This window comes from Carcharhinus amblyrhynchos, chromosome 11, assembly GCF_965287045.1.
Source record: "Carcharhinus amblyrhynchos chromosome 11, sCarAmb.v2.hapA, whole genome shotgun sequence".
In the NCBI taxonomy this organism is placed as follows: Eukaryota; Metazoa; Chordata; class Chondrichthyes; order Carcharhiniformes; family Carcharhinidae; genus Carcharhinus; species Carcharhinus amblyrhynchos.
In genome coordinates this window covers 4,924,760-4,952,564 of record NC_137334.1, presented here as the reverse complement: position 1 = coordinate 4,952,564, position 27,805 = coordinate 4,924,760, and the positions used below count along the sequence as shown (strand labels likewise).

Genomic DNA, 27,805 nt, shown 5'->3' with positions numbered 1-27,805 from the left:
CTAGGGGCCTGGGTTCGATTCCTGGCTCGGGTCACTGTCTGTGCGGAGTTTGCACATTCTCCCCGTGTCTGCGTGGGTTTCCTCCGGGTGCTCCGGTTTCCTCCCACAGTCCAAAGATGTGTGGGTTAGTTTGATTGGCCATGCTAAATTGCCCCTTAGTGTCCCAGGATGCCTAGGTTAGAGGGATTAACAGGTAAGTATGTAGGGATACGGGGATAGGGCCTGGGTGGGATTGTTGTCGTTGCAGACTCGATGGGCTGAATGGCCTCTTTCTGCACTGTAGGGTTTTTATGGTAATGAAATATATTGATGAGGATAGCGCTGTTGATGTGGTTTACATAGTAAGGTCTTTGACGTTGTCCCACATGGAAGGCTAGACCAAAACGTTAGAGCCCATGGGATCTAAGGTAAGTTGGCAATTTGGATCCAAAATTGGCTTGTTAATTGGAAGCAAAGGGTTGGAGGATTGCATTTGTGATTGGACTTCTAAGATTGTAATCTCTGAGCACTTCCGGTGCCACACAATACTGAATATAGGAAGTGGAAGATAGATCAAAGGGGCAATCTATGAATGGAGCCAGAGAATGTCAGCGGAGTCTTAAATGAATATTTTTCATCTGTAAGAAAGCCATTAAAGCTGGAGATTTCAATTGAGATGGTAATTCTAGAGCACGTTAAGATTAAAGGAGGAGATATTAGATGTTTTGGCATAATAGTGCATAAACCCCAGGGCCTGATGAGATATATCACAGGCTGCTTTGGGAAGCAAGGAGGAGATTGTAGGCACCCTACCAGAGATATTTAAATCTTTGTTGGCCACAGATGAAGTGCCAGATCATTGGAGGATAGCTAATGTGCTACCTTTATTCAAGAAAGGAAACAGGAATAAGCTAAGTGGCTAAAAAGGTGATGTAGGAGGGAGGATTTTAGATTTTTGGACATTGGGACAGTTTTTGGGGTCCAATCTTTTGTGATTAGAAGCCTGTTACCAGTGGTCTATCAAGGGAAGCAGTGCTGGAACCCTTTCTATTTGTTATATACATTAATGACTTGGATGGAGATGTAGAAGACATAATTAGTAAGTTTGTAGATGACATGAAAATTGGTGGCATTGTTGATAGTGAGGAGAATAGTCTTAGGCTATGGACTGATATTGATCAGCTGGTAAGTGGAGCTGAACAATGGCAGATGGAATTTAATCCTGATAAATGTGAAGTGATGTAATTTGAGAGATCTAGTAAGGTTGGAGATGTATACAATGAATGGTAGATCCCTTGAAAATATTGACGAACAAAGAGACCTTTGGTGTACAAGTCCATAGATCCCTGAAGGTGACAGCACAGGTAGACAGGGTGGTGAATAAGATATACAGAATGCTCACCTTCATTAACTGGGACATAGAATATAGGAGGAGTAAGGGATTAGTACAGTTTTATAAGACATTGGTTAGATCACAGGTGGAATATTGTATAATGTTCTGGTTGCCACACTATCAGAAGAATGTGATTCCACTGGAGAGGATGCAGAGGAGATTCACCAGGATGTTGCCTGGGATGAAAAGTTTCAGCTTTAAGGAGAGACTGGATAGTCTGGATTTGTTTTCCCTGGAGTAGAGGAGGCTGAGGGGGGACCTGATAGAGGTGTACAAAATTATGAGAGGCACATACAGAGTGGATCAGAAGAATCTTTCCCCATGGCAAAGATGTTAAGACAGTAAAAAGTCTGACAACATCAGGTTTCAGTCCAACCGATTTATTTGATAGTAAATTCACAAGCTTCAAAGCTAGTGAATTTACTATCAAATAAATAGGTTGGACTGAAACCTGGTGTTGTCAGACTTTTTACTGTGTTTACCCCAGTCCAACGCCGGCATATCCACATCAAAGATGTTAAGACCAGAGGGCATAGGTTTAAGGTGAGGAGTATGTGGTTTAGAGGGAATCTGAGGAAAGCTGTTTTCATGGAGAGGGTGCTGGAAGTATGGAATGTGCTGCCCGAGAGGGTGATGGGGGCAGGTACTCTCGCAATATTTAAGAAACATCTGGAAGAGCCCTTAAATTGCCAAAGTTGAGTAAGCTATGGACTAAGTGTCATAGAGTCATAGAGGTTTAAGCATAGAAACAGGCCCTTTGGCCCAACTTGTCCCTGCTGCCCTTTTTTTTAAACCCTAAGCTAGTTCCAATTGTCCACATTTGGCCCATATCCCTCTATAACCATTTTACCTATGTAACTGTCTAAATGCTTTTTAAAAGACAAAATTGTAGAGTTAAAAGACAAAATTATAGAAAAATTAAGTGCTGGCAAATGGGATTAGTACAGATTGGTATTTAATGGTTAGCATATACACGGTGGGCCATGTTTCTGTGCTGTATGATTCTACGACTAATTCAGCTGCAATAATGTGCTTTTGTATCCACAAAAATGGGCTTTTTCTAACAGAAAATCATGCTTTGCATTGATTGATTAGTATTTTCTCATTTTAAATTGAAACTAACCACACTACAAATGTCTAGCATGTAGCATACAATAGGATAGCAAAGTACTGCAGAGGCTGGAAATCTTAAATATAGAAATACTTGAACTAGGGTCAAGCTAAGGAGTTTGGTTTAACCAACACTGATCTTGCATTCACCTCTGGCAGAGCATACTCCAAGCTGGTCTCGGTGGAATTCACATGAAAGCAGGAGTCAGAAGTGGGTTGCCTTTCAGCCTGTATTTTCCTTCTCTCGCAGCACGGAGAGGGAATAGGTTTCTGCAGAGGAAGAAGGAGGGGGAGAGTTTGTACACCCTGCACCAAGCAGCCTCTGTCTGATAGTGTGTGTGCCTGGTCCAGCTTAATGTCTCACATTCACTCTTTCACCCTCATAGGCTCTCACTTGGACTCACATTTTCTCACTTACACATGCTTCAAGAAGATGGCTCACCACCACCTTCATAAGGTCAGTTAGGGGTGGAAGGTGAATGCTGGCATAGCTAGAAAAGGTGACAAAGCAGATAGTGAGATATTTTAAAAAAGCAACTTGAAAATAAACTGATATGGAATATTAACACCATCACAAAAACATTTCATAACTACATTAGGAAAAAAGAGGATGGTCAGAAGCAACATTAACCCCTTGAAAACTAGTAATGGTGATATTGTCATAGGTAACAAAGGAACTGGCTGATTTGCAGAATAATTACTTTATGTCAATATTTACAGTAGAGGAAGAGGTCAGCTTGTCAGATATCCCAAGGAAACAATTATTGAACCACTAATACAGATTCATCCAAATTATTAAAAGCAAACTAACAGGAATAGAGTAATTAATGTCATTAAGAGCAGCAAATTCCAAGGATCAGATGATTTCTATTTAAGGGTTTTAAATGAAATAGATAAAAGAATTATAGATGCTGTAACTGTAATCTTCCAAAGTTGTCGTGATTGGGGACACTTCCTTTAGATTGGTAAATTATGTATCTGACTCTGCATTTTAAGAAAGGTGACAGACTGAGATGAGGAATTATAGATGTGGCAAAGTTGTTAGCATTGCTGACTCACAACGCCAGTGACCAGGCTTCAATTTTGGCTTTGGGTGACTGTTTGCGTGGAGCTTGCACATTCTCCCTGTGTCTGCGTGGGATTCCTCTGGGTGTTCTGATATACCCATGAAGGGCGCAAGGCTGATTTAAATATTCATTGGTTAATTTCAATGTGAACGCCATCGTCCAGGCTCACTTGTCCTTACCTGCTCACCAGTGGAGGTCCTCACTGGTGAGGATCACGTACCACCAATAGGAGCCTGACGTGATGGCTTCACCACCAAGGGTGCTTTTGGCACCCTTGGTGGTGAGGGCAGTGTCAAGGGGCCAGGGCCCGAAAGGGTGAACCCATAATGGGGCAGGGCCATGATGGGCAGTCGGGATGGGGGACCACCATAGTACAAGGAGATGGGGGGAGAAATCAGATGCGACAATTGAGGCGGGGGGGGGAGGAGAGACTGGCAATATCTGGGCGGGTAGGGAGAATTACAGATCTCATGCACAGTGACACTTATACACAATGCACTGGAAAATCAGGGTGCCTGCACAATGGTGCCGGTAGAGCTCAGCAGCTGGCTTCCCAGTATGAATGGGCTCCACCCACTCCCCCTGCTGATGACAATTACATTTCTCCTAGCCATTTGACTACACTGGGAAGCTCACACAAAAAATGGGCACAATTTTCTCCCATTTTCACGCTCTTTCGGCACTTAGAATTCTTTTGGTAAGATCACTCCCATTTTTTGGGAAAATCACAGCCAATGTTTCAAGTCTTCTTTGGGATCCTAGCTGAATTGCTAACTTTGAAATTGAGATTGATAGATTTTTGTTATCCAGAGTTATTCTGTGATATCAAGAAAAGGTGGTTGTATGGAGTGCAGTAACAGAGCAGCCAGAATCTCAATAAATGGCAAAACGGGTTTTAGGGACTAAATGGCTTACTCCTGTTCCAGTGTTCCACTGGGACCTTGTTTGGATCGGAGCAAATATGGGCCCTGATGCTGGAAGGGCATGTTTGGTATATCTAGTAAAAGCCATGTACTAGCCCGTTGGTCATCACATGTGGGACCCATCTTGAGATCCAGTTCCAAGTTGGGGCCTGGGCCATTTGAAAGTGCAAAAAACAATTCATGATATTTCTTGGACCGATGAAATGATAGTCCATTTAGCCACTATTTTAGAACCAGGATCAGGGACAGAGAGAAGCAACAACCTCCCCCATAGAGAAGTACTTGAATTTCTGGATCAGACAGGTATAAACATAATACTTCCCAGAGTACCACGAGTATCCTCCAGCCATATTTAAAAGAGATACACCATGTATTTTGATGGAGCCCACACCAGGGGATCACAAGTGGATTCATTTTGCACTTAGGTTGATTCTGTAAGGAGGGGCCAAAAAAGGGGTGGCACAGTGGTGCAGTGCATCAAGGCACCAGGGACTCGTGTTCAATTCCGGCCTTGGGTGACTATCTATGTGGAGTTTGCACATTCTCCCTACACCTGCGTGAGTTTCCTCTGGGTGCTTCAGTTTCCTCCCACAATCCAAAGGTGTGTAGACAGGTGGACTGACCCTGATAAATTGCCCTTTAGTGTCCCAGGTGTGGGTTAAGGGAATTAGTGGGGTAAATATGTGAGATTATGGGGATAAGGCCTGGGTAGGATGCTCTGTTGGAAAGTCAGTTCAGACCCAGTAGGCCGAGTGATCTCCTTCTGCACTGTTGGGGATTCTATAAAAGTTTTGCTTGTGATCATTGTTTTCATCCATTTTGGCCAGTGGACTCTCACCTCATGTGGCACTCCATTGCAGATCATTTTTTTTGCAGTTATAAAATGTCCGATTTATTATTTTATGAAGTTTCAAATTGATTTTCCAAGTACCACAGCAGGTGACCTTATGGATTTTGTAAAATAGGCAATAAAATAGTTGAATATCCAATTCTTTCTATGCAGATTTGTACTGCTGCCACCAAGGTGTAGAAAATCTGAATGCAAGAAAAATACACAAAGACCACCTGTGATACAGACTTGTGGCAGACCATAGGTTGTCCTGATATTCTTAAATAATTCCAGCTGCATAGCTGAAGAACTCAAGATAAGCCTCCGTAGCAGAACGTAAAAATATGCCTCATAAAATAAAAGCTATTCAGGGCAAACTATCTTTATTTCTTTCATAAATTTTTAAAGATGTTCATCTAGGGCCAAAGCAAAGTTTAATAAATACACATTCCCATTATTTCTTCCAGGTTGGCTTCATGAGTTGGCAAAGCGATTGGGAACTCCATATGTATCCATTTCTTCACTAAGTGTCTCCACATCCGTGAACTCCACAATCCAGACCACCTTCGTTAACACCAGCTCTGGAGAAAACAATTCCAGTTTTGAACTGTTTGGTGGTCCCTCAATCCGAAGTTCCTACATCACTTCACTCTACTTCGCACTTAGCAGCCTAACCAGTGTAGGCTTTGGGAATGTGTCGGCTAACACTGATGCTGAAAAGATTTTTTCCATTTGCACCATGTTAATAGGAGGTAGGTTTACATATTTTTCTAACATAAGCACTGCATATTTTTCTTCTGAGCAGGAATGTCTGCACTCATTTGGGAAAGAATGATCCCCAAAACCAAACTCATGGAGCTTTGAACAGAACCTTGTCAACATGATTTTAGCAAATATCAGAATTTTCCCAATTTAGACATTTTGGATTCAATTCAATCTTTATCTTAAAAATAACAATACAATTTCAAATCAACACAGAAAATACTTCAAAGTCTCTGCACGGGGCATCATCTGCAGTGAGAGAAATGAAGTTAATGGGCTAAATTTTCAGTTGCCAATGGGGCAGGCATGGGTGCAGGTTCTGGATCATGCAATTTTCAAAGGGAAGAAGAGAGACAGGAACCCACAACCCTCCAGTTAAGTAGTTGCTGAACTCATGAGGCCTAATGGATTTACTGATCAACTCGGCTACTCAATCGGTGGCACTAAGTTGCTATCACTGGTGTTGAGAGAGTTGTATATGGGAACAGTTAGTTGTGAGACTCCTGAGGGGGACATTGGGGTTGTGAGGAATGGCGGAGGGGGGGGTCTTCCACAGGCTACTGAACCTGTGTCACTGTAGGAGCAGTGTCTGTCTCAGGACCTTGAGGTAGGGATGGGTCTTGAGTCAGAGGGAGTGAGGACTCTGGTATCCATTGGGGGCTGGCCCCCTCATCAGCCTCTTCGACTGCCTCACTTCTTTCATCGTGCCCTTTCATGCTAGAATGCAGCTGGCATGCATCTCTGCACCATCAGCAACACTGAGCCCATGCTACAGAGAGTGCCACTCTTTCTGTACAAATTAGCACACTGCTCCTGTTTCCACTCAGAGTGGTGCTGCATATGGTTCTCCATAAAAGTAGCCACTCTCTCAAAGGAGAAGCTCATACACTCAAATTCTTGAGCCATGACAGAGTACATGCAGTGCATGGGCTCCATGTTTGCCCATGGCTCCACAATGCCTCAACAGTCTCCGATATGTTGGAACTTATCTCCCTCTGAAGAGCTGCAGACAAGCACTCTGTTTGTGACAGCCAAGGCCCTGCACCTTTGTCCAGCAGATAATGACCATGTCTGTCCTCCAGGTGGGCCTGCCCACACCAGACTCTACCTCACTCTCCTCCTCCTCCTGCTCATTGGTGATGTGATGCTCGCCCAACGTTCCCTGTTCTCATTTTGATTGTGTCCCAAAAGAATCCAACGCCCCACCATTAACTGAATAAGTCCTGCCCTGGTTCGATCAACCAAAATGTATCACCTATCATTTGTCTGAATTAAACTCCATCTGCCATTCGTCAGCCCACAGGTCCAATTGACCACGATCCCGTTGCAATCCTAGATAACCTTCTTCACTGTCCACTGTGCCACCAATCTTGGTGTCATCTGCAAACTTACTAACCATGCTCCTAAATTCTCATCCAAATCATTAAATGACAAATAACAGTGGAGCCAGAACCAATCCCTGAGGCACACTGTTGGTCACAGGCCTCCGGTTTGAAAAACAACCCTCTACAACCATCCTCTCCGTCTTCTGAAATCAAGCCAATTTTGTTTCCATTTGGCTACCTCACCCTGGATCCCATGAGATTTAACCTTATACAACAACCTACCATATGGTACTTTGTCAAAGACCTTGCTAAAGTCCATGTAGACAATATCAACTGCACTGTCCTCAGCCACCTTCTTGGTTATCCCTTCAAAAAAACTCAATCAAATTTGAGAGACATGATTTTCCACTCACAAAGCCATCCTGATTGTCCCTAGTCAGTCCTTGTGTCTCTAAATGCCTGTAGATCCTGTCTCTCAAAATACCTTCCAACAACTTACCCACTACAGATGTGAGGCTCGCCGGCCTATAGTTCCTAGGTGTTTCCCTGCAGCCCTTCCTAAACAAAGTTACAACATATGTCATCCTCCAATCTTAAATGTCTCACCTGTGACTATCGATGATTCAAATATTCCTGCTGGGGATCGCAATTTTCTCCCTAGTCGCCCCAGAGTCCTAGGACACACTTCATCAGGTCCCAGGGATTTATCTATCTTGATGCGCTTTGACTTCCAGCGCCTCCTTCTCTGTTATATGTACTCTCCTCAGGACATCACTATTTATTTCCCCAAGTTCCCTAACATCCATGCTTTTCTCAACAGTGAATAGTGATGAGAAATATTCATTTAGGATCTGTCCTTTCTCTTGTGGATCCGCACATAGGTGACCTTGTTGATCCTTCAGAGGTCCTACTCTCTCCCTAGTTACTCTTTTGCCCTTTATGTATTTGTAGATTGAATCCCCATTGAATGACATGGGGAGATTGTTTTGTGTGGTATAAATGTTACTTGCCACTTATCAGTCCATGCTAGAATGTTATACAGGTCTTGTTGTAAGTGGGCATGGACAGCTTCAGTATCTGAAGAATCAGTGGTACTAAGCCTTGTGTGACCATCAGTGAATTTACCAATTTTGAACTTATAAAGGAGAGAAAGTCATTGAGGAAGTAGTTGAAAATTTACCCTGAAGAAGTTATGCGACAATGTCCTGGGGCTGAGATGATTGACCTCCACAATCACAACCATCTTCCTTTGCATGAGAAATGACCCCAACCAGTAGAGAATTTTCCCCCAATTCCCATTGATTTCAATTTTGCTACAGCTCCTTGATTCCACACTAAGTTGAATGCTGGCTTGTTGTAAAGGGCAGTTACTTTCACCTATCTCTTGAGTTCAGCTCTTTTGCACATATTTGGATCAAGGCTGTAATGAGGTTTGGAGCCAAGTGGCTCTATTGGAAGCCACTGGAAGATGAGAGAGATATTGCTGAATTTCCAACAATAAAAAAATGCTTTTTGAATCTTATTTTCCTTCAAGCTTGCTTTGGGCAGCAGGTAAAAAAATCTAGGCAATTATGTGAAGCAAACCAGAAAAGTTTGGAATGGTATTTCAGACATTTAACAGAAATTCTTTGCAAACTTTGCTAAAGAAAGAGAATTGCATTCCAGTTTAGTAATGAAATGTAAGAGCCATTGTTGCCTGAGGGTGAAAAAATAAACTTATCCAAACTCACAAAGCTTAATTGGGTCACCCTACTTTTGATCTTTCACTGGCTTAATTCAGATTGGATTCATATTTCTTATTCAAAAGCAGACTTTTCTTCAAGTGATGCCAACCTGGAATTATAGAACCTGACTCAGCTCAATGTTTAAGTGTTGGCTTTGAATATAATGGTCTTGGGTTGAGCAAAGTGTGGAATCAGTCCAGGTCAAACTGAGGACCAAGTAATTCTTTCATGCTTTGTGAATATGTCAGTTCAAGGGTACAAATGCAAAGCACTGAAATTATGCTGCGGGGTAATAGTCTACGGATGTTCAACATGTTGATTTATAATTCTATTCTTAGAAAAGGTGTCAATTTATTTATTTTAAACACGTTTGTAAGGAGCACACAAACAAAAACAATTGTAGAGTAATGTAGAGAGGAATTGTCTATTTATATGCTGTTATTTCTGAAAATTATATTTTCAGGTTGCAGGAGAGTTTTTATACAGTCGTCAAGGAATTTGTGTTTGACGAGCCATATTTTGCAAAGGTGACATAACTTACAGATTAAGCATGGGAGGCTGTGATTATATTTCACGTCATCCAAGTTTGTAACCTGTTGATAATGATAGTTTTCACGCAACACTGAAATTATTCATGAAAATTTATATAAGTTGTTTCACTTTCTACTTTATGATGCTACATTTACGTGCTGAAAATCGCAGCACCTACAATCCTGAATGCTTTGACCTCAGCAGGACTGTCAGCCTAAATCTCTGGGCTTTCCTGGGCAAGAAAGAATCACTTTTCTGAGGAGCACAGGAGTATCTATTTATTTACCGGAGCAAAAGTGCCAGAATTGCAGTATCATGTGTAGAAATGTACTATTTTTACAGCAATGAAATAGTGTTGGTTGGGTTTGTACTCTCCAGTGAACTGCTGAAGTATTTAGTTATTTGATTTTACTGTTACTGTAGCCATGTGATAAGAGCCCAAATCAAGTTTGTTAATTACATAGATTATTAAACACTCCAAACAATCAGAAACTCTTTTAGTCTATATTTGATCTATTAAATACTAAGTTTATGTTAATATAATGCACAATATGTTTTATCTACTGACTTTAAATATATTTTCTTATATACTAAATGAGAAGTATCACAGTATTCTCAGAGCTAGGATGTTTTCATTTCAGTGGAGTCTGGATACTTACATAAACTTGAGTTTATTTTTATTCTACGGGTGGAATTTTCTGGCCGCTCACGCCAGCGGGATTTTCTGGTCCCACTGTAGTGAAGAGAGATTTAGCTGAGCACTAAATTCTTCGCCTTCACTTGAGGTGCAGAAATGGGATGTGAATGGCTGGAAAATCTGAGCCTATTCCTTTTATTCAATAGAAAAAATATTGCTCCAGGCTTAGACAACAACTAATTTCATTTTTTAATTTTCATTTTTTTAATAACTTTCAGTTATGGTACAGATGCTGTACTGATGTTTTATTAGCTGTTCATGGTGGGTACCATTCTATGTGGATAACTATCCCAAAGAGAAGCTTATGCAATTAGAGCAACTTATTGGGCACTATGCCAATTTTACCACTCACATAATTTTCTCTCCTCCTTGCTTGAAGTTATGATTCATACTGAAGTAAAATTCTGCATGTTTCAGAAACCATTTAGTATCTTGACTAAATGCTCACTTTGGGAAGGAGAACAAGAAAGTAATACTGAGTGAATGTTTTCATTACCTGCAAGATTGGTCTTCTACCACAGAACATGCTCAATCATGCACCAGCCTCACTACAGATAGATTAGAGGGCAACCATTTGCCAGTCTAACCGGACCTTCTGACAAATACTCTTGAGCTTCACATTAAACTCTATTTTACTAAAAAGCCCCTCACCAGCAGGTCATCAGTCCTTAACAAGGAACTGCTGATCTAATAACATTAAAACCTTGTTGATCTTTCTACATTTTGATATCAAGTAAAAAATTATCTGTAAAGACCCAATGAAGAACTCTTTCCTTACTTTTATAATAAAAATTTTGAACAATTGAAGATAAGTAAATCCAGATAATGCAAGAAATAGCAAAAGCAACTGGTGAGATAGTAAAAATGAAAATAGCACAGGTGGCAAATTTGTACCTTTCCTATTTGGCTCCTTATGTGTCGATCCAGTGAAGAAAACCTCAGCTTATAAAATTTTGTAAAATTCCCAAATGCTTAGCTGATGCTCATCTAATTTGGTGACACTCTGGGCTTCTCCTTGAGCTGCAACTTTCTCCATCTTTCATTGTGAGAACCAACTAGATTTGAACTAGCCCTGCATGGAGCTTTTTTCATGGTCCCTTTCTGAGCTGGAGGCTATAGAACTGAAACTCTGTGTGAAAAATAATCTTTGATACCTACGCATATATCTTCTCAATTGCCATACACGCTAACCTGAATTTGACATTCCTAACTGCGTGACATTGGTGCTTCCGAGGTAACATTACAAGTTCCTAAACCCTTCTTAGTTAAATAGGCCTTCAGGTGTTCTTAGTGTTTGACATATCTGGAACCAGCTGATGTTTACCTACTTCATCCAACTGGGGCCTTGTAGCAATATGCAATAAGGTTCATTGCAAAGAGTTACATTTAAACTTTGTTATCGTGGAAACAACATGAAGGGGTGCAAACAGTTCCAGGATTAGAAAATTATCATTGTACAAAGAACATCTAGATCATTTCTAGTTCTGTATGATAATTGCTCTTACTGTAATATGAAAGATCCCAAATTCACACACAACATTCTGTGCTGGTTTTAGCTAAACTCATGTACAAACAAAGGTTCCACCACTGGCTGGATGATAAGCATCTGTGTGCTGCTGAATGAAGTAAGGGTCGTAAGTGCATAGACAAGTGAAACAAAAATTGAGTTTAGAAAATGGAGATCAAATAGAGATTGTGAATTCCTGCTACCCTGTGTATACATTTTGCAAAGATAGCACTGCTCTGGGAATGCAATATTTGTAAAACTCTCTCAAAAATAACAAATTTTTCATTGACATCACCATTTTTAAAGGGCCTTTGATTGCTGAAAAAAATTACAATCTGACAACCTAGCACCATTATGGATTTCAGAAGAAAATAGATATCATCAAGGGACGCTATGATAAAACTTATGTTAAAGTGTAAGACGGGACAGTGGAATGATTCAAAGACCATTATGTGACATGAATGTGTCGCATCAACCTTATTATTTGGACCATTTTTACAATAAACCTAATGATGCATATTGACAAAGAGAACAATAGTCCTGGGGAAAAAGACAGCATTATTTTAGATATTGCAAAAAGGGAAAGAGAAATGCAAAAGAAAAACAAACATAATCACCATAGCTCAACTGTAAGTCAGGCTAATGTCAGAAGAAAGCAAGGATCATAGAAGTTGTAATGGAGGACACAAGCAAACATCAAACTCAGAGGAAAAACCAACCTTGGAAATGCACTTTCAACAATGGTTCAAAGTTAATGCTTTTACTACACCAGATAACATCTCAAGGAATACAAAACTAAGAATCAGACTGTGACAATAACTTTTTATCATTACTATACAGCAGCAAACCCTGTTAGTGATAAAGTCTAGAAAGTTATTAGAAGATGCTATTAGAAGGTATTCAACATAACTGCACAGATAAAGTACTGAATATATCTAGAGAATATAAGAAGTTGCCCATTAAGCAGGTTGATCCGGGCTGTAGAGTGACAGTGTCACTGTTTCACAGTGAGCAGTTCACGTGCAAACCCGCTAAAATGTTTTGTTGTTCCACTGCTAAATAAGCACCTTGGCCTTCAGTGGCATTCAAAAAGCAGACTGTGATTATGGGCCAGAAGTGTGTTCTACTTAACCGGTATTGACAAAATAAAGATGTTACAGGCCCACACTTTAAACAGGCATTAGATGCATTGTGCATATAAATTTGGGGCATTGCAGCTGTTTGAGGCCCCCTGTGCAAGACTGGATTGCCCTAAACATAGGTGCCAGGCTAGCTATGTTCAGGAAAGCCAGGCCTATATTTGACCTAACCAACTATTGCTAAATAGATCATTGCATGTCAGTACCAAAAAGTAAAAGGTTAGAACCACTTACTCGAATGTGGAGATTGGAGGTGCAGGAGAGCTTTTTCTGGATCCACTTCTCTCCCATAGACCATTGCCTAGATCTGATCACCCCCTTCCCATTTAGTGTTCATCCCATTCAACTTCATGTCCAGTTATTTCTCCATCATTGCCATTCCTTCTTAATCAACTATTCTCTGATCCCCTTCCTTTCCAATTGACCACCCTCCTGAATAGCATCCCACCAGTCCTCATCCCTTGCTTTTTAAGTGCTTAACTGAGACTGCTTCCAGTGACGCTGTGGTCTGTAATTCCAAACCACCTTGCTGGCAAGGTGCCGACGTCAATTTCCTCATCCGCACCCACAAATAATAAGGTAGCCTGTCACTCTGATAATGAGAGTAGAATTTTGACTTCACAAATACACAAAAGAAATAAGTAAGATATTCCTAATCAATATGCTTCAGACTTATGTTTGCATGAAGTTGGTAAACATATAGAAACATAGAAAATAATTAGGTGAATCCCTGTGCAATATCTGTGTACTTTACAAAAACAATTTTTTTTTTAAATGCAACTCCGCTCTGTCTTTTCCTTTTACAGCTCTCATGCATGCTGTGGTGTTTGGAAATGTAACTGCTATAATCCAGAGAATGTACTCCCGACGGTCCTTGTACCACACCAGGACAAAAGACTTGAAGGACTTCATCCGTGTCCATCGAATTCCTAAGCAGCTGAAGCAGCGAATGCTCGAATGTTTCCAGACCACATGGTCTGTTAATAACGGCATTGATGCAAACGAGGTATGCAGTATAAACACCATCTCCTGGCCTCTTAAACACAGTGATCATTCCTACAGTCCAGGAATTAAAGAGCTGATTACTCTGTGGGGTATAATAACTTATCAAGAAAGATCAGGCCACCTGTCTTTAATTCCCCACTTTGTTGGTAGACTGATCCCTTACCTATACAGCCAAACCAGTCAATCAGAATAAGCAGCAACTTGTTTTAAGCAGTTTTAATATCTTAGTCAATTAACACGACTGTGCTCTAGTATTAATAAGGCACCAATTACTAATATGCTCACAAACACAGATAAAAACAATGGGCGAGAAATGGAGTCCTAGAAACACAAGGCAAAGATAAGCGTATCCACCACTCTTTCCATATCTTAGTTACTCCTCTTCTGACTCCGTCTCACCACAGAAGTGTGCCAGTTTTTTTCAAGAGCAAGATAAAGGTACTTTGCACTCTCCTCATAGTCCTGTTATCTTCTGCTTTAAATCTTTATTGTTATTTGCCTCAACAATTCCTTATGGCAATGCATTTCACACTTTAATAGTCATTTAAAGCAACTACTCCCATCCTTTCTCCTCATTTTCTTGGGAGAATTTTGAATTGATAATCCTGTCCTTGTCACCAACTCCAACCATGAGAAATAGATATTCCTTCCTCTTTATGTCAACATCCTTCATAATCTTAAAAATTCTCCAGTAAAAGCCATTTTAACTCAGTGGACATTTTGTCATGTCTCAAGTCTCTCCTCAGCAATGTACTCGCCGTAGGACCTCCAGATGTTTCTTCCCCAGTAGTTGCAAACACATTCTTGTGAAAGCATGAACTCCAAACTAGGATCCTTGGTTGGCAATCACTGGTTAGAGTAACAAGCAGAGGGTCCCCCCAGGCTCTTTCCTCTGTATATAAGAAAACTCCATTCCTGAGTGTCAATCTGCTATTCAACCTTAAAATGCCAACAGCTGAGCCTAACTTGACTTACATACTTTCTTCTAGGACTCAATAGACTGGAACTAGGCCCTGGAAATTTGGCTACCTGTAATTCCCCGTCATTCTACTTGGAACTCTTGATTCCAATGCCTCTCACAAACACAGAATAGTGTTCATAATTGGGTCCTTAATAATTTGCATGATTCAGTGCTACAAAAAGCTTATACATTGTACAAAAAAGGCATATCCATCTTTCTTAAGCAATACTCAAGATCACAGCTTGAAAATATACTATTTTGGAATTAAGGTCTTCATGTTTTCTCAGGTTTAGATGCTTAAATTCAGATGACTCCTATCATAATTGATTTTGTGGATTTAGACCCAGTGGTGACAACTTAGTAATAATTCCTATTCACTAGTTAGGTAAGTAACAACTGTAGCATTTATTTCTATGTAATTGTAATACAGAGGCTTGCAGCCTTATAGCTGCCAGTTACCTTCCAAGAACAGAAACTTCAGCTCACTAGGGTGATTCCCCTACCCTGCTCCCAGATTGATTCCACAGGTCATGTGACCCTTACTCTGCAGATGGATCGTTAAAGGAACAATCACACAGTTTTCATCCACATTTTTAATTATTAAAGTTTCTGCCTCAGCTACTTTTGTACTTGCAAGTAGAAACCAGAAGTCCATTGGTGGAGGTAAGCTAGCAATGGTTGTAGCTGTAATGGAGCAAATGTAACAGGCTAGCGGATAATGCAGGGCATTTTAATGCAGAAGAGACCAACGTTTTTTTGTAAAATGGTCCTCCTTCTGAGAAAATTATTTTGAACAACGTTTGACTTGGTGTGTCACAGGTATTTGGGCTGCAGATAAAGACTGAATGTTGTATTTACAATTAAAAGGAGCAGATTAGTGTGAGACAATTCAGTGTTAAACCTCAGTTTGGGTAGCAACTTTCTTGCATACTAATATGTATTTCTGAACTTCCTTTTATTTTCCATACTCTGTTTTCACAACCATCTTCAGCCATAAATCGCAAACGGATTTTGATCTTCTCCTGAGGTCCCCACCGTGAAGGAAACCAGTCTTCAGCCGATTCAATTTACTCCATGTGGTCTCAAGAGATAGCAGAGTACATTGAATAAAGGTTACTGATCCTGGCAACTGCCCATCTGTAATACCGAAGACTTTTACTTCACATCATTAGCCAAGCTGTTCCAGTGTAGCTGCAACACTGCCGAAGTGGAAAATTGTACAAATATTCCTGTTCACAAAAACAGAACAGATCCATTCCTTTCAATTACTGCCCTATCAATCTATCATCAGCAAAGTGATGGAAGGTGTCATTGGCAGTGCTACTGAACTACACTTACTTACTCACCAATAACCTGCTCCAGGATGCTCAGCTTGAGTTCTGCCAGTAACAGTCAACTCTCGACCTTATTACAACTTTGGACTAAACATGACCAAAAGAGCTGCATTCTGGAGAGGAGGTGAGAGTAAGTGTCCTTGACATCAAGGCAGCATTTTACTAAGTAAAACACTGAAGACCCTTAAAATTGAAGTAAGTGAAATCGGAGGGAAAAACTCTCTATTAGCTGAAGCTATACCTTGCACAAAGGAAAATGGCTGGGAATTCTGCAGCAAGTGGCCTTGTGGCAATTGGCAAGTCACCTCCTGATTCCTGAATTTATTTTCACCGTCTACAATTCACAAGTCAGGAATATGATGGAATAATCTGTGGTGGCCTGGATGAGTGCAGTTCCACCACATCCAAGAAACTTGACACTGTCTAAGATAAAGCAGCCCATTTGATTGGCACCCTATTCACCAGATTAATATTCAGTCCCTCATTACTTACCTGAATCTACAATGTAGATCTTCAGTAGGATGCACTGCAGCAGCTCACACAGGCTTCTTTGATAAAACCTCTCAAACTTGCGACCTCTACTGTTAGAAGGCCAAAGAACACACTCATCTTCAAATTCCCCTCCAGGTCACTCTGCAAGCTGACTTCGAATCATATCACCATTCCTTCATCATTGCTGTATCAAAATCCTAGAACTCCCTATCTAACAGCATCATGGGAGTATCTTCACCACAAAGATTGCAGTGGTCCTTCTTGGGTGGGGGGGGGGGGGGTTGTTAGAATTAGGAATGGATAAATGCTAACTTTGCTAAAATCCTAAATCCTGTGAATGAATAAGAAAATAATAATATCTGTATATTTTCAGTTGTAATTGTTTCTCGTCACGGCCTGGCCCTGTGACCTGGCTATTATCTAAATCCTTTGTTCTGTGTGCTGGCACTGTACTCACTTTATATTCAGGCTTTGTGCTAAACCCTTTCTCTCTTGCTCATGCTTGTACCAACCCTGTTTTCCATTTTTATATCTGTGATCTGGCCCTTTACTAACGTGTTCTCCATATTTCATCTCTGCTGCAGCCCTATGTTAACTCCTTTCTCAATTCTATAGTTCTTTTAACTTCATTTAAAATATGAACAACATATACTATTTAGAGGTTTTGTAGTATTAAATTGTTCATCATGCGCTTCCTCCTTATGCATTCTAGCTGCCTGGTTTCTGAATATGTTATTGTGAGAATAGCCCCTTTTATTTAGACTTTGACACAATATAATACTTGTGCCACAGTGCAGGAATATAACACTTCAGTTTGTTTAGCAAAATTCACGCAATGTTCTGCCACATAATTCTGTTGATATTGAAAAGTTTCGACATCTCATTGCCGTATCTAATACTTGCATATCTGGCTTGTCTTTCCAATGCCAAAACGTATCAAGGATAAAGAAAACCATTGAAATTCTCATAGCGCCGTCAATTTGAACCTGACATGGTCATGACCTCTGCCAAGGATGAAATATGATTTAATAAGTATAGTATCATGACAACTGAGCTTCAGAAAATGCAGATTTAACTGTCAGTAAATTGGCTCAACTGAGAAGCAAAAGATGAGTAAATTTAACTACACAGAACGATGTTTGATGAAGCGTCAGAAATCTGCATTCAGTGTCTGTTGTGAGGTGTGACAATGGTTTCAACATGAAGTCAATCCAGTTCAAGTTGACAGAAGGAGATCTCCTCTTTCTAATTGATCCTAAATGGAATGTGTTTGGAAAGACTCAACCCAGTCCACAAAATACAAACTATTCAGTTTTGTCAATAAATATCACTAAATTGCAGACCCTATTCAGATGCATAAAACGGGGAAAGAAAATCACACTGGAGTAATGAGAGAAAGACATTTTCTGGCTTTCTATTCAAAGTATATCTATTTTGATTATTCTCAAGAAATCTCCTTGATTGGGATTTAACACAGAGCTTCACCCATCTGCTATAAAACTGGGATCAAGCTTGCTTCCACCAGCCCTGGAAACAAAACTGTATTTTATCTTGTTCAGACAGTTAGTTACCTGAGGTCATGGCTTTCGCACTCTTGAGACAAGATGCCCTGTCCCCCTGATCAGCAGTCCCTTATTCCCAGCATTGCCGCTGGGAGTGGTAATCACTGCTGGGACTGCAGCAGGTCCCAAACCAGAAGCATCACTGGAGGCCAGGAAGAGAAGTTAGTGGGGCTCGCTAGGATCAGTCAGGCCCTGGCAATGGAAGTAAAGGTATGAGGGGCATTGTTATTAAGTTTTTCTAAAAGCAATAGTCCTTGCCATTGAAGAATCCTCATTTGGGCACTGTATTCCTCATCAAGACAAGTTGGTAGGCTGCCTTAGTATACCTGGACAGCATGGTGGCATAGTGGTTAGCACAGCTGCCTCGCAGCGCTAAGGACACAGGTTCGATCCCATTCTTGAGTGAACTCGTCACCCACCTGAAGAAAGAGCAATGCTCCAAAAGCTTGTGCTACCAAATAAACCTGTTGGACTTTAACCTGCTGTTGTGAAACTACGGTAAAAAGTCTGACAACACCAGGTTTAAGTCCAACCGATTTATTTGATAGTAAAGTCACAAGCTTTCTGGTTTGTCCCTTCGTCAGGTGAATGGAGAGTTCTGGCCTCAGAGCATATAAAGCACAGACAGTTTACAGATTACTGATTAGAATGCAAATCTTTACACCTAACCTGCTGTTCAAGTCTTAAAGTGGCCGACAATGTGAGTGGAAGGAGCACTGATCACAGGTTAAAGAGATGTGTATTGTCTCCAGACAGTACAGTAAGTGAGGATTTGCAAACCCAGGCAAGTCACGGGGGTTACAGATAGTGCGACATGAACCCAAGATCCCTGTTGAGACTGTCCTCATGTGAGCGGAACTTGGCTATCAGTCTCTGCTCAGCGACTCTGCGCTGTCGTGTGTTGTGAAGGCCGCCTTGGAGAATGCTTACCCGAAGGTCAGAGGCTGAATGCACGTGACCACTGAAGTGTTCGCCAACAGGAAGGGAACCGTCTTGCCTGGTGATTGTCGAGCGATGTTCCTTCATCCGTTGTCGTAGCGTCTGCATGGTCTCCCCAGTGTACCATGCTTCAGGGCAACCTTTCCTGCAACGTATCAGGTAGACAACGTTGGCCGAGTTGCAAGAGTATTTACCGTGTACCTGGTGGATGGTATCCTCACGTGTGATGATGTCATCCATGTCGATGATCCGGCATGTCTTGCAGAGGTTGCTGTGGCAGGGTTGTGTGGTATTGTGGTCACTGTTCTCCTGAAGACTGGGTAGTTTGCTGCGAACAATGGTCTGTTTGAGGTTGTGTGGTTGTCTGAAAGCAAGAAGTGGGGGTGTGGGGATGGCCCTGGCAAGATGTTCGTCTTCATCAATGATATGTTGAAGACTCCGGAGAAGATGTCGTAGCTTCTCCACTCCGGGGAAGTACTGGACGACGAAGGGTACTCTGTCCACCATGTCCCGTGTTTGTCTTCTGAGGAGGTCGGTGTGGTTTTTTGTGGTGGCGCATCGGAACTGTCGATCTATGAGTCGAGCACCATATCCTGTTCTTATGACTTAAACCTGGTGTTGTCAGACTTTTTACTGAGTTTACCCCAGTCCAACGCCGGCATATCCACACGTTGTGAAACTACATAGAATTCTGGCCATAACATGTCTTTATGTGTTCAATAACTAGGATGGGTGATTCTGTATGTGGCTGACAAGTGTAAATTCTTTGGTTTGATTATACCCTTGTGGAACAAGTTAATGTCACTATATAAATGCAAGTTGTTCCAAATGATTAAAATACCTGTTTTGTTTTAGGCAAACATCTCCTTCACTAAAATCTGAAAGACAATTATTGCTATAGGGAAAGTACAGGGAGCTCATCTATTACAAATCTCAGAAGAAATATACACAACATTGCCTCAGTTTGTTATTCCAAATGGTGATAGCGGGCCTGATCTCCAAGTCCTAAAAATGTAAAGTCGAACTCAAGTTGAATCTAAAGTCACCCAAGCAATTCCAAAATTATGTGCATAATTTTGAGGCAGCTTTCTCCACATTGTATCCCTCAGCAGGAAAACAGGATCGAAACATTGTAAATAATTTATTGAAACATCGAGTTATTTTCAACAGAGTTGAATTTGTCATTCCTCCTCACCTGTTTTTTGGAAAGTATCAACCAAGGGTAGATAGTATCAAAAATAAAAAATATGCAGTCCGCATTTAAATAGAGGGCCAAATTTCCCTGTCCCCAAAAAAAAGTGCCATAACGCCGTGAAAAACAGAGCGAAAATAATTTGTCTTACACTTAGTGCACTGAAAGAACATCCACATGAAAGTGGTATGGAGTTCCCAGGTGTGTGCCTTGCCTGAACTGGCTCTCAGCTGTTCACTGTTAACAAAGGGGAGCTGCATTTAAATGCTCCCTCTGTGCTCACAGCCAGTCACACCAGAAGGATGGCAGCGTGGAAAGCAGCGCCACGCTTCACAGAGGCAGATATCAGAAGGTTTCTGAATGCAGTGAAGGTGAGGCAAGCCAATCTGTACCCCTGAGAGGGTAGACAACCCAGGAGCAGAGAGGCAAATGTGGCCTTGGATGCAGTTGCTACGGCAGTCAGGCCACAGACTGTCACTGATGATTGGTCCCCAGTGCCACTAGAAAATGAACAACCTCATTCTGGCTGCAAGGGTGAGTGAGTGTCCATCTGTCTCATCCTTGCATCAGCCCCCTCTGTTACAGCTGGAATGTCCATATCAATCCACTCCCTGACACCCCATGGGCCTCCAACACCCAACTCTTCAGCATCATTCTCAAATTTCTCTGGGCAGCCCCGTCACAAATGGTGCAGCAAGTATTTAGGAAAGCTAATAGAATGTTGTTTATTGTGAGGGGAATTGATTTCATAAGTAGGAAGGTTATGTTATGTAAGGGGCATTGGTGAGACCATATAGAATCCATCAAATCCCTACAATGCAGAAGGAGGCCATTTGGCCCATCAAGTCTGCACATACGCTCTGAAAGTGCATCTTACCCAGGCCCTCCCCTCTGCCCCATTTCCACAACTCTGCGTATTTACCATGGCTAATTCACCTAACCTACACATCTTTGGACACTAAGGAGCAATTTAACATGGCCAATCCACCTAACATTGGGAGGAAACTGAAGCACCTGGAGGAGACCTGAAGAGATATGGGGAAAATGTGCAGACTCCACACAGGCAGTCACCCAAGGCTGGAATTGAACACATGTCCCTGGTGCTGTGAGGCAATGGTGCTAATCACTGTACCCACGTGCCACCCTGTTGTTGAAGAACTTCAAGTCATAAAGACTCCAGAATGATGATGATCTGTTTACCTTTAAAAATGACTCCCCCCACAAGAGATGCCTAATTCATCCCAAAAAGTCCAAAATGGTCTCTCCTGTTCGTAGACACGTTGAATTGAAACAGGCTATCCTCCGATGATTGTTTTCTGTATTTTCTGCAGAATAGAATCTTTTGACATTTCTTGTTGCTGCTGGCATTTGATTTGTGCAAAATGTATCAGATTAACTGACGGGCTTATATTCTCATGTCATGATGCACTTTCATTGAAACTGCCAATTTTGTCAAAACATTCTCGATATTTTGATGTTAGGTCGCAAACTGCGATAAAAGGAATAGTTTCTAAGGCTGATCTGTCTTGTTGGTCTGATCCGTGGATTGTTGTTAGTGTGATTTACAACATGCTGATAGATTTGCAATCACTGGGCCTTTATTTTTCATAATGTAGAACCTCTGTGACACCCAGGAGGATTGATTATACTTGTACTCTAAGACTGCAGAAGTTACGCATGGAATTAATGAACCATTATATAATGAAAGTTTCACAGCAGTAGGTTTCACCATGGTTTTCTGCGTCTATAGAAATGTCTTTCAGAATTCACAGAGATAGTGTGTTGACATTTGTTCCTGTTTCAATCTTGACCAGTATCAAAAAGTTATCAACTTTCTTAGGGCAGATCATTCAAATATTGGCAAACACTTTGAACACTGTGACAATATCTATGTTTTCCACTAGACTGATGGTGTGAAACATGTTCATTCACCGCTCTTCATCTTATTGCATACATCATCTGTAGGCTTTTGTTGAAATTACATGAACGCTAATCAATTAATACTTCAACCTGAACGCATGTTCCAATGGGGATGATCTGACCTACCATTCATACCACACTCCCACTGCAGCAAAGTTGGAAATTTGTGGCCAGCCAAATCCCCATTGCTGCGGCAGGATGGGAAAATCTCACTGGCACAAATGGTGGTAAGATTCTAGCCCATATCTTTTGGGTATCCTTCAGCTCAGCTTGTCTAGTTGTTCAGTGGCTCCCAAAGCCACCCAGTTTGATCACAACCTTCTCTGGTCTGATTTTTATGGCAATTTTTACGTTTTTCGTCTGTCTGACTCTCCCTCACCACCAATACCCACACTTGTCTTTCTTGACTGAGCTAACCCGCTACTGGTTGCTTTGACATGTTATCCCATTTATGGAACTGACAAACTGTGTACTGCTATCTCACCACAAGGAATACATCCGCTGACCAGCTCTTCATTTAAGCACTTGCTTGGAGCTGTATCTTCAAAGTTTTCATTTCAGTTAACATGCTGCTTTTTCAAAACACTCCAATGTTGCAACTTTGTTGTGGTCTGACCAAAATGTCTATGGCCTTTTTATGCCATATAACACAATCTAATGCTGTTCACCATTTTGCACCTGTACTTAACCTTGCTGCTACTGGTCTTACCACTGCTGATTACCATGTTGTGTTATAATGATATAACACCTTGGACTTACTTACTGTACAAGACACAAATTACTAAAAGCTCATAATGGATTGGGTAAATATGTTGTGGGTTCATTTATTAAGACTAAGTACACAAGAACTGTTATACCTAGGTATAAAGCTTGAAGGCATTAGAACGTGTGCTTTGCTCAAAGAAAAAGTGAAACAAAGAGATACATGACACATTTCCCTTTTAATGATGTTATGTTGATATCTCTTAAAAGGCAAATTACGACAAGGCTCCCCTAGAAATCCCAACCCCAAGATGGTCTTCTAGGAGTACCATTCATACCTGGCAATGAGCCAGGAGCAGTGTCTCAGCAGAATTTGCTTCACTAAGGAGTTAGTGATGAAGTTATATTATCTCATTCAACATGGAGCTTTAAGAGAGCGTGAGGATGGCTCGCCCACTGCAAGGGAGAGCCATCATTTCCTTCTTCTTTGTAACCACTACATGGCGGCTTTAGTAAAGACTTACGGTTTGCTATTCATACAACCAGGAGGTGACAGAGGTGTTATATACAGAATATGTGGGAACTTATCCTCAGTCAGCTGCCAGAGATCTCATGACATTTATCTGTATGTGCACTGCAGCACTGATACATTGGCAAGACTCTGCCTGTGCTGCAGTAGAAGTTGAGACAAACCTATCATGTGCCTGTCTGGCAATGGTGTCTTGGCGGTGCCCATACCTTCCACAGTGGAAAGCATAGGCTCTGACCTTTGCAGCTTGCCCTGTGTCGTGGTGGAACATATCTCCTCCATGTTCCATGACGGTATCTGAAGGCTGTCTGGCAGAACTGCAAATGCAGATATTTTGATATGCGTGGTTATCAGTGTTGAGCTGTAGGCCATCCCAACAAGATCATCTGCAGAACAACTGGTGCAGGATTTCACCCCCTGGGGGCTTCACACACGAATTGACCTATCCCTGTCCTGGTTACAGCCCATTCATGTTCAATGACAAAATAGTCAGATCCTGACTTTAAACTAGCCTCTAAGGTGTACACAGGATCTGAGATGGAAACAGAGTGTTAGGCTAAATGATTGTGCTTCTTCTCCCAGACATTGTCCTCCTCTTGCTTTCTGACTTGCTTCTGGAGAGGCTGAGCAGCTGGCCATTCCTGGCCAGTTGAAAACACAAAAGCACAAGAGGTTGGTAGAGGTAAAGGTCTTGGGGAGGAAATCAAAAGTTCCATAGTCACTTCATGTGAGTTTCCATTTCATGATATCTTTTAGGATGAGGATGAGGAGTTTGTGTAGAAGGTGCATAAGCCAGCACTTTTCATCATCCAGCAGATCCTCCAATACACCAGATGCCACTGGATTTGTGGTGCTGCTATCCATGATCTGAAGACTGTTTCCTCCAGAATGATGAGATGATGCATTTTCTGTGTGCTGCTACTCATTCTTTAACTTTCTATCCTGTGTGGGTGACCACCTCCCGCAAGAAAGAGGGAAAAATGTCATTGACTATGAATTACTGTGTTTGAGTGTTGGTGACAATGGCTGAATAGTTGGAGGCAGGGAGTCAGTGAGAGGTGTGTTTGAGGCTCATATGCTTCAAAGGTGCATGTAAATGAGGTGAAGCACAAATAAGTTAGGCATGAGTCCTAGTATTAAGGTGTGTACCAGGTCAGTAATAGGAGTGTGGCACATTTGAGCAGTGTGTTGGGTGTAAGATGCCAGAAAATTGGAGTGATTGAATTTCATGCCTTTGATCATTTTTGTGGTATTAATGGAAGCAAATGAATTAACTGTAATCACGTTACCTGCATAACTCAAACATTCACTAAAGGTTCAGTTTGATCTCAATTTGAAGGGTTATGAAGGAGGGAAAGGGAAAGATTAAAAATGAAAATATAGTAGGCAAAGGCTAATGGCACAAATTTAGTACTGATAATTGCATAAAGGGTAAAAGTCAATTCATTTTCCTAAATTTAAAGCGCGGTGATGAGTAAGCATGTAGTAAGGTCAAAGGAAGGATTTATATTTGAATTTTCCAGTATTCAAGCCTTACTCAGAGGAAATGGAAATCCACAACAATGTGAATTATTTTCATTGTTGAAGGACATATGGAGTGAACGGTCTACCAGTTTTCACTGAGTTGCTGCAAGTCTACAGGTTTTGATTACCTTGACCTTGGTTGGGCATTAGCATCCTACAGTCTTTTAAAGATCTTTTATTTATTTCCGAGATAGTACTGTTGAAAACTGCGTTTGCAAAACTTTTCTTCGTCAAGTGAAATCACTCAAAAAACGTATAACATGCTGTGCTGTCAATGCACCCTGTCTAATTTTGAATATGGGCTCTCTTTCAGGCATTTCTGATTTTTGTCTATTTATTGTAACAGTGTGTTTATTATTATAAAAAATGATTTTTGTAGAGGACCTACTTACTCCACAGGTTCAAAGCAGTGCACACTTGAAGTTTTGTTTTTATATTGAACTATGCTATTATACATGTGAGTGCATTGTTTTGTATTTCCACTTCTTTGAGTCGACTGAAGTTGCAGTAGCTTTGTGGGGAAGAAAGACAATGAAGTCAGCAATAGTGCAAACCAGCATAGGCAACACATTTTCAATATGAAGAGTTTCTTTTATGATTGAATAAATTACATTTCCAGCTTATAGTAACGTTTAAAAAAAACCTTTTAGTCAGATAAGTGAAAAGCAAAATATTGTGACTGCTGGAATCTGAAACAAAGGAAGGAAGTGCTGGAAAATCTCAGCAGGTCTGACAGAATCTATGGAGAGAGAATAGAACCAATGTTTTGAGTCAGTCAAGATGACCGTTCAACTGAGAGTCATCCTGACTCAAAACGTTGGCTGTATTCTCTCTCCACAGAACCTTTCAGTCACCATTGTTAATTAGATAGTGAGACCCAGAGGTTTTTTTTGTTCCAGGGTTGGGATCCAAACATTGAATGAGTTTCAGGGTCCCGACCTCATATTGTCTGAATGCCTTACGCTTGACATAAGTTTTGTAAAGCAAGTTAATTATAGGCCAGAGTGTGTGCTCAACATTAAATTAATAATGGAGTATATTGTCATGAAGTCTGGAAGTCTAATGGGAGACCTTTCAATATAAGTTTGCGGCAGTGCCCAGTATCAAGAGTGGAAGGTGGCAGTGTAGGGGGAGGAGCTACATTGTTCTCAAAGCCAGATCGTGGAGGAACAACTCATCCACTGAATGACCAGCAGCCAAAACTGTGGCCTAATGAATATGGGAGTGGGAGATGGGGTTGGGAAATGGGCAGGCTGTGGGAAAAATGGGGAGGAGTGTTAGTGGATGGAGCACATACCCCCCCACTTCCCTCCTGTCTTGCTGTTAGGACAAACCCACATCCGAGCACTCTCTGCATCGCCACGTCTTATGCAATAATTAATATCTATAAAACTAGCAGTAAGAAAGAGAAAAACATTTTTTGAGATGGCAGTAGAACCGTTGCATGTTATCAAATGAGTACCGTAATGTCATGAATGTATACAATGAGCAAACTGAAAGATTAAGGCCACATTAATTGAATGAGACTTTAATGCATCAATGCAACATTTTTTATAATAAAATCTAATTCAACCACATCTTTGAGAAGAAGATTATTTCAATAATAAAGTGCAGATTAAATAAATTAATTAACCTTTACACAATGCAATTTAGTAAATGCAATATTAATTGTAGCTGCTATATGGGAAATTGTACTCCCTTTTATTTCTTGTTCAGTGGCACTTACATCAACATGTTGTGTTGCAGAGTGGTATGTCACAGATTTATGACACAGTAATTTCTCAATCCTTAGCATTCAAAACACTGAACCCTGAAGCTATTATGCCTGAATTCAGCAAGTGGTCTGCAAGTGTATCACTTCATTTTTCACACTTAGTCAATATTTCATTGTAGACAGATTTTAATGTAAGTGTTGTAAATGCAGGAGGCACCAAAACATATGTAACTTAAATAACAGTGACTGTGTTGAATATTTCCTATAGAAATACAGGAAATTAGGTTATGAGTTGCTGAAATATTGAATGAATCCTACTGCATTATGTTTGGGCTATCATCATATTTCTCTCCCACATTCAGTATTTGACCATATGTTTTGCTGCACTTTGCAAGGAAGAAAATGAACATTCCATCCATCATGTTAGATGAGCATTATTATCTGTACATAGCATGTTGTCTTCTGTTTGAATAAAAACTTGGACAATTGGTTGAATGTATAAATGAAGAATGTAAGATGGTTGGCAATAGTTTGTCAACCTGCTGAAAATCCTGACACCGCCATACAGAGCTAAACTGGTATACTTAGTCAGCAGAAGCTTTACTTCAATTTTTAGCGCATAAAAAGGTTATACAATATTGATTCACATCACCACTTAAGTTTGTACATCCTGCTTCTATTTTCTTCAAGTTTCTATTTTCTGGTTATGTGGTAGTACAAACTTGAGTATTGCTTTGAAAAGAGATATGCTGTCAAAGCATTTTGTCTTGCACTTATAAGGATAAATTCGCAAGAATACCAAATTTTAAAGGGTATGACCGATTTAAAATTATCAAGTTGGGCTCACAGTGTGGCTTACTTTTGTATTCTAGAAGCTACGTATATTCACACACAGGGCCTTATCATTTGAAAGCAGAAAGAACATTTCTACACTTGCACCTTTTT

At 40.8% G+C, this 27,805-nt stretch overlaps 1 protein-coding gene across 1 annotated transcript in view; it reads left to right on the top strand.

The window, feature by feature from the left end:
• The window catches only part of kcnh3 (potassium voltage-gated channel, subfamily H (eag-related), member 3), a 547,160-nt gene that overhangs the window by 431,653 nt on the left and 87,702 nt on the right, over nucleotides 1-27,805 (top strand). The window contains exons 8-9 of the mRNA XM_080198480.1: nucleotides 5,769-6,053; nucleotides 13,793-13,992. Coding sequence (XP_080054606.1) covers nucleotides 5,769-6,053; nucleotides 13,793-13,992 — 485 coding nt within the window. The remainder of the gene's footprint in view (nucleotides 1-5,768; nucleotides 6,054-13,792; nucleotides 13,993-27,805) is intronic.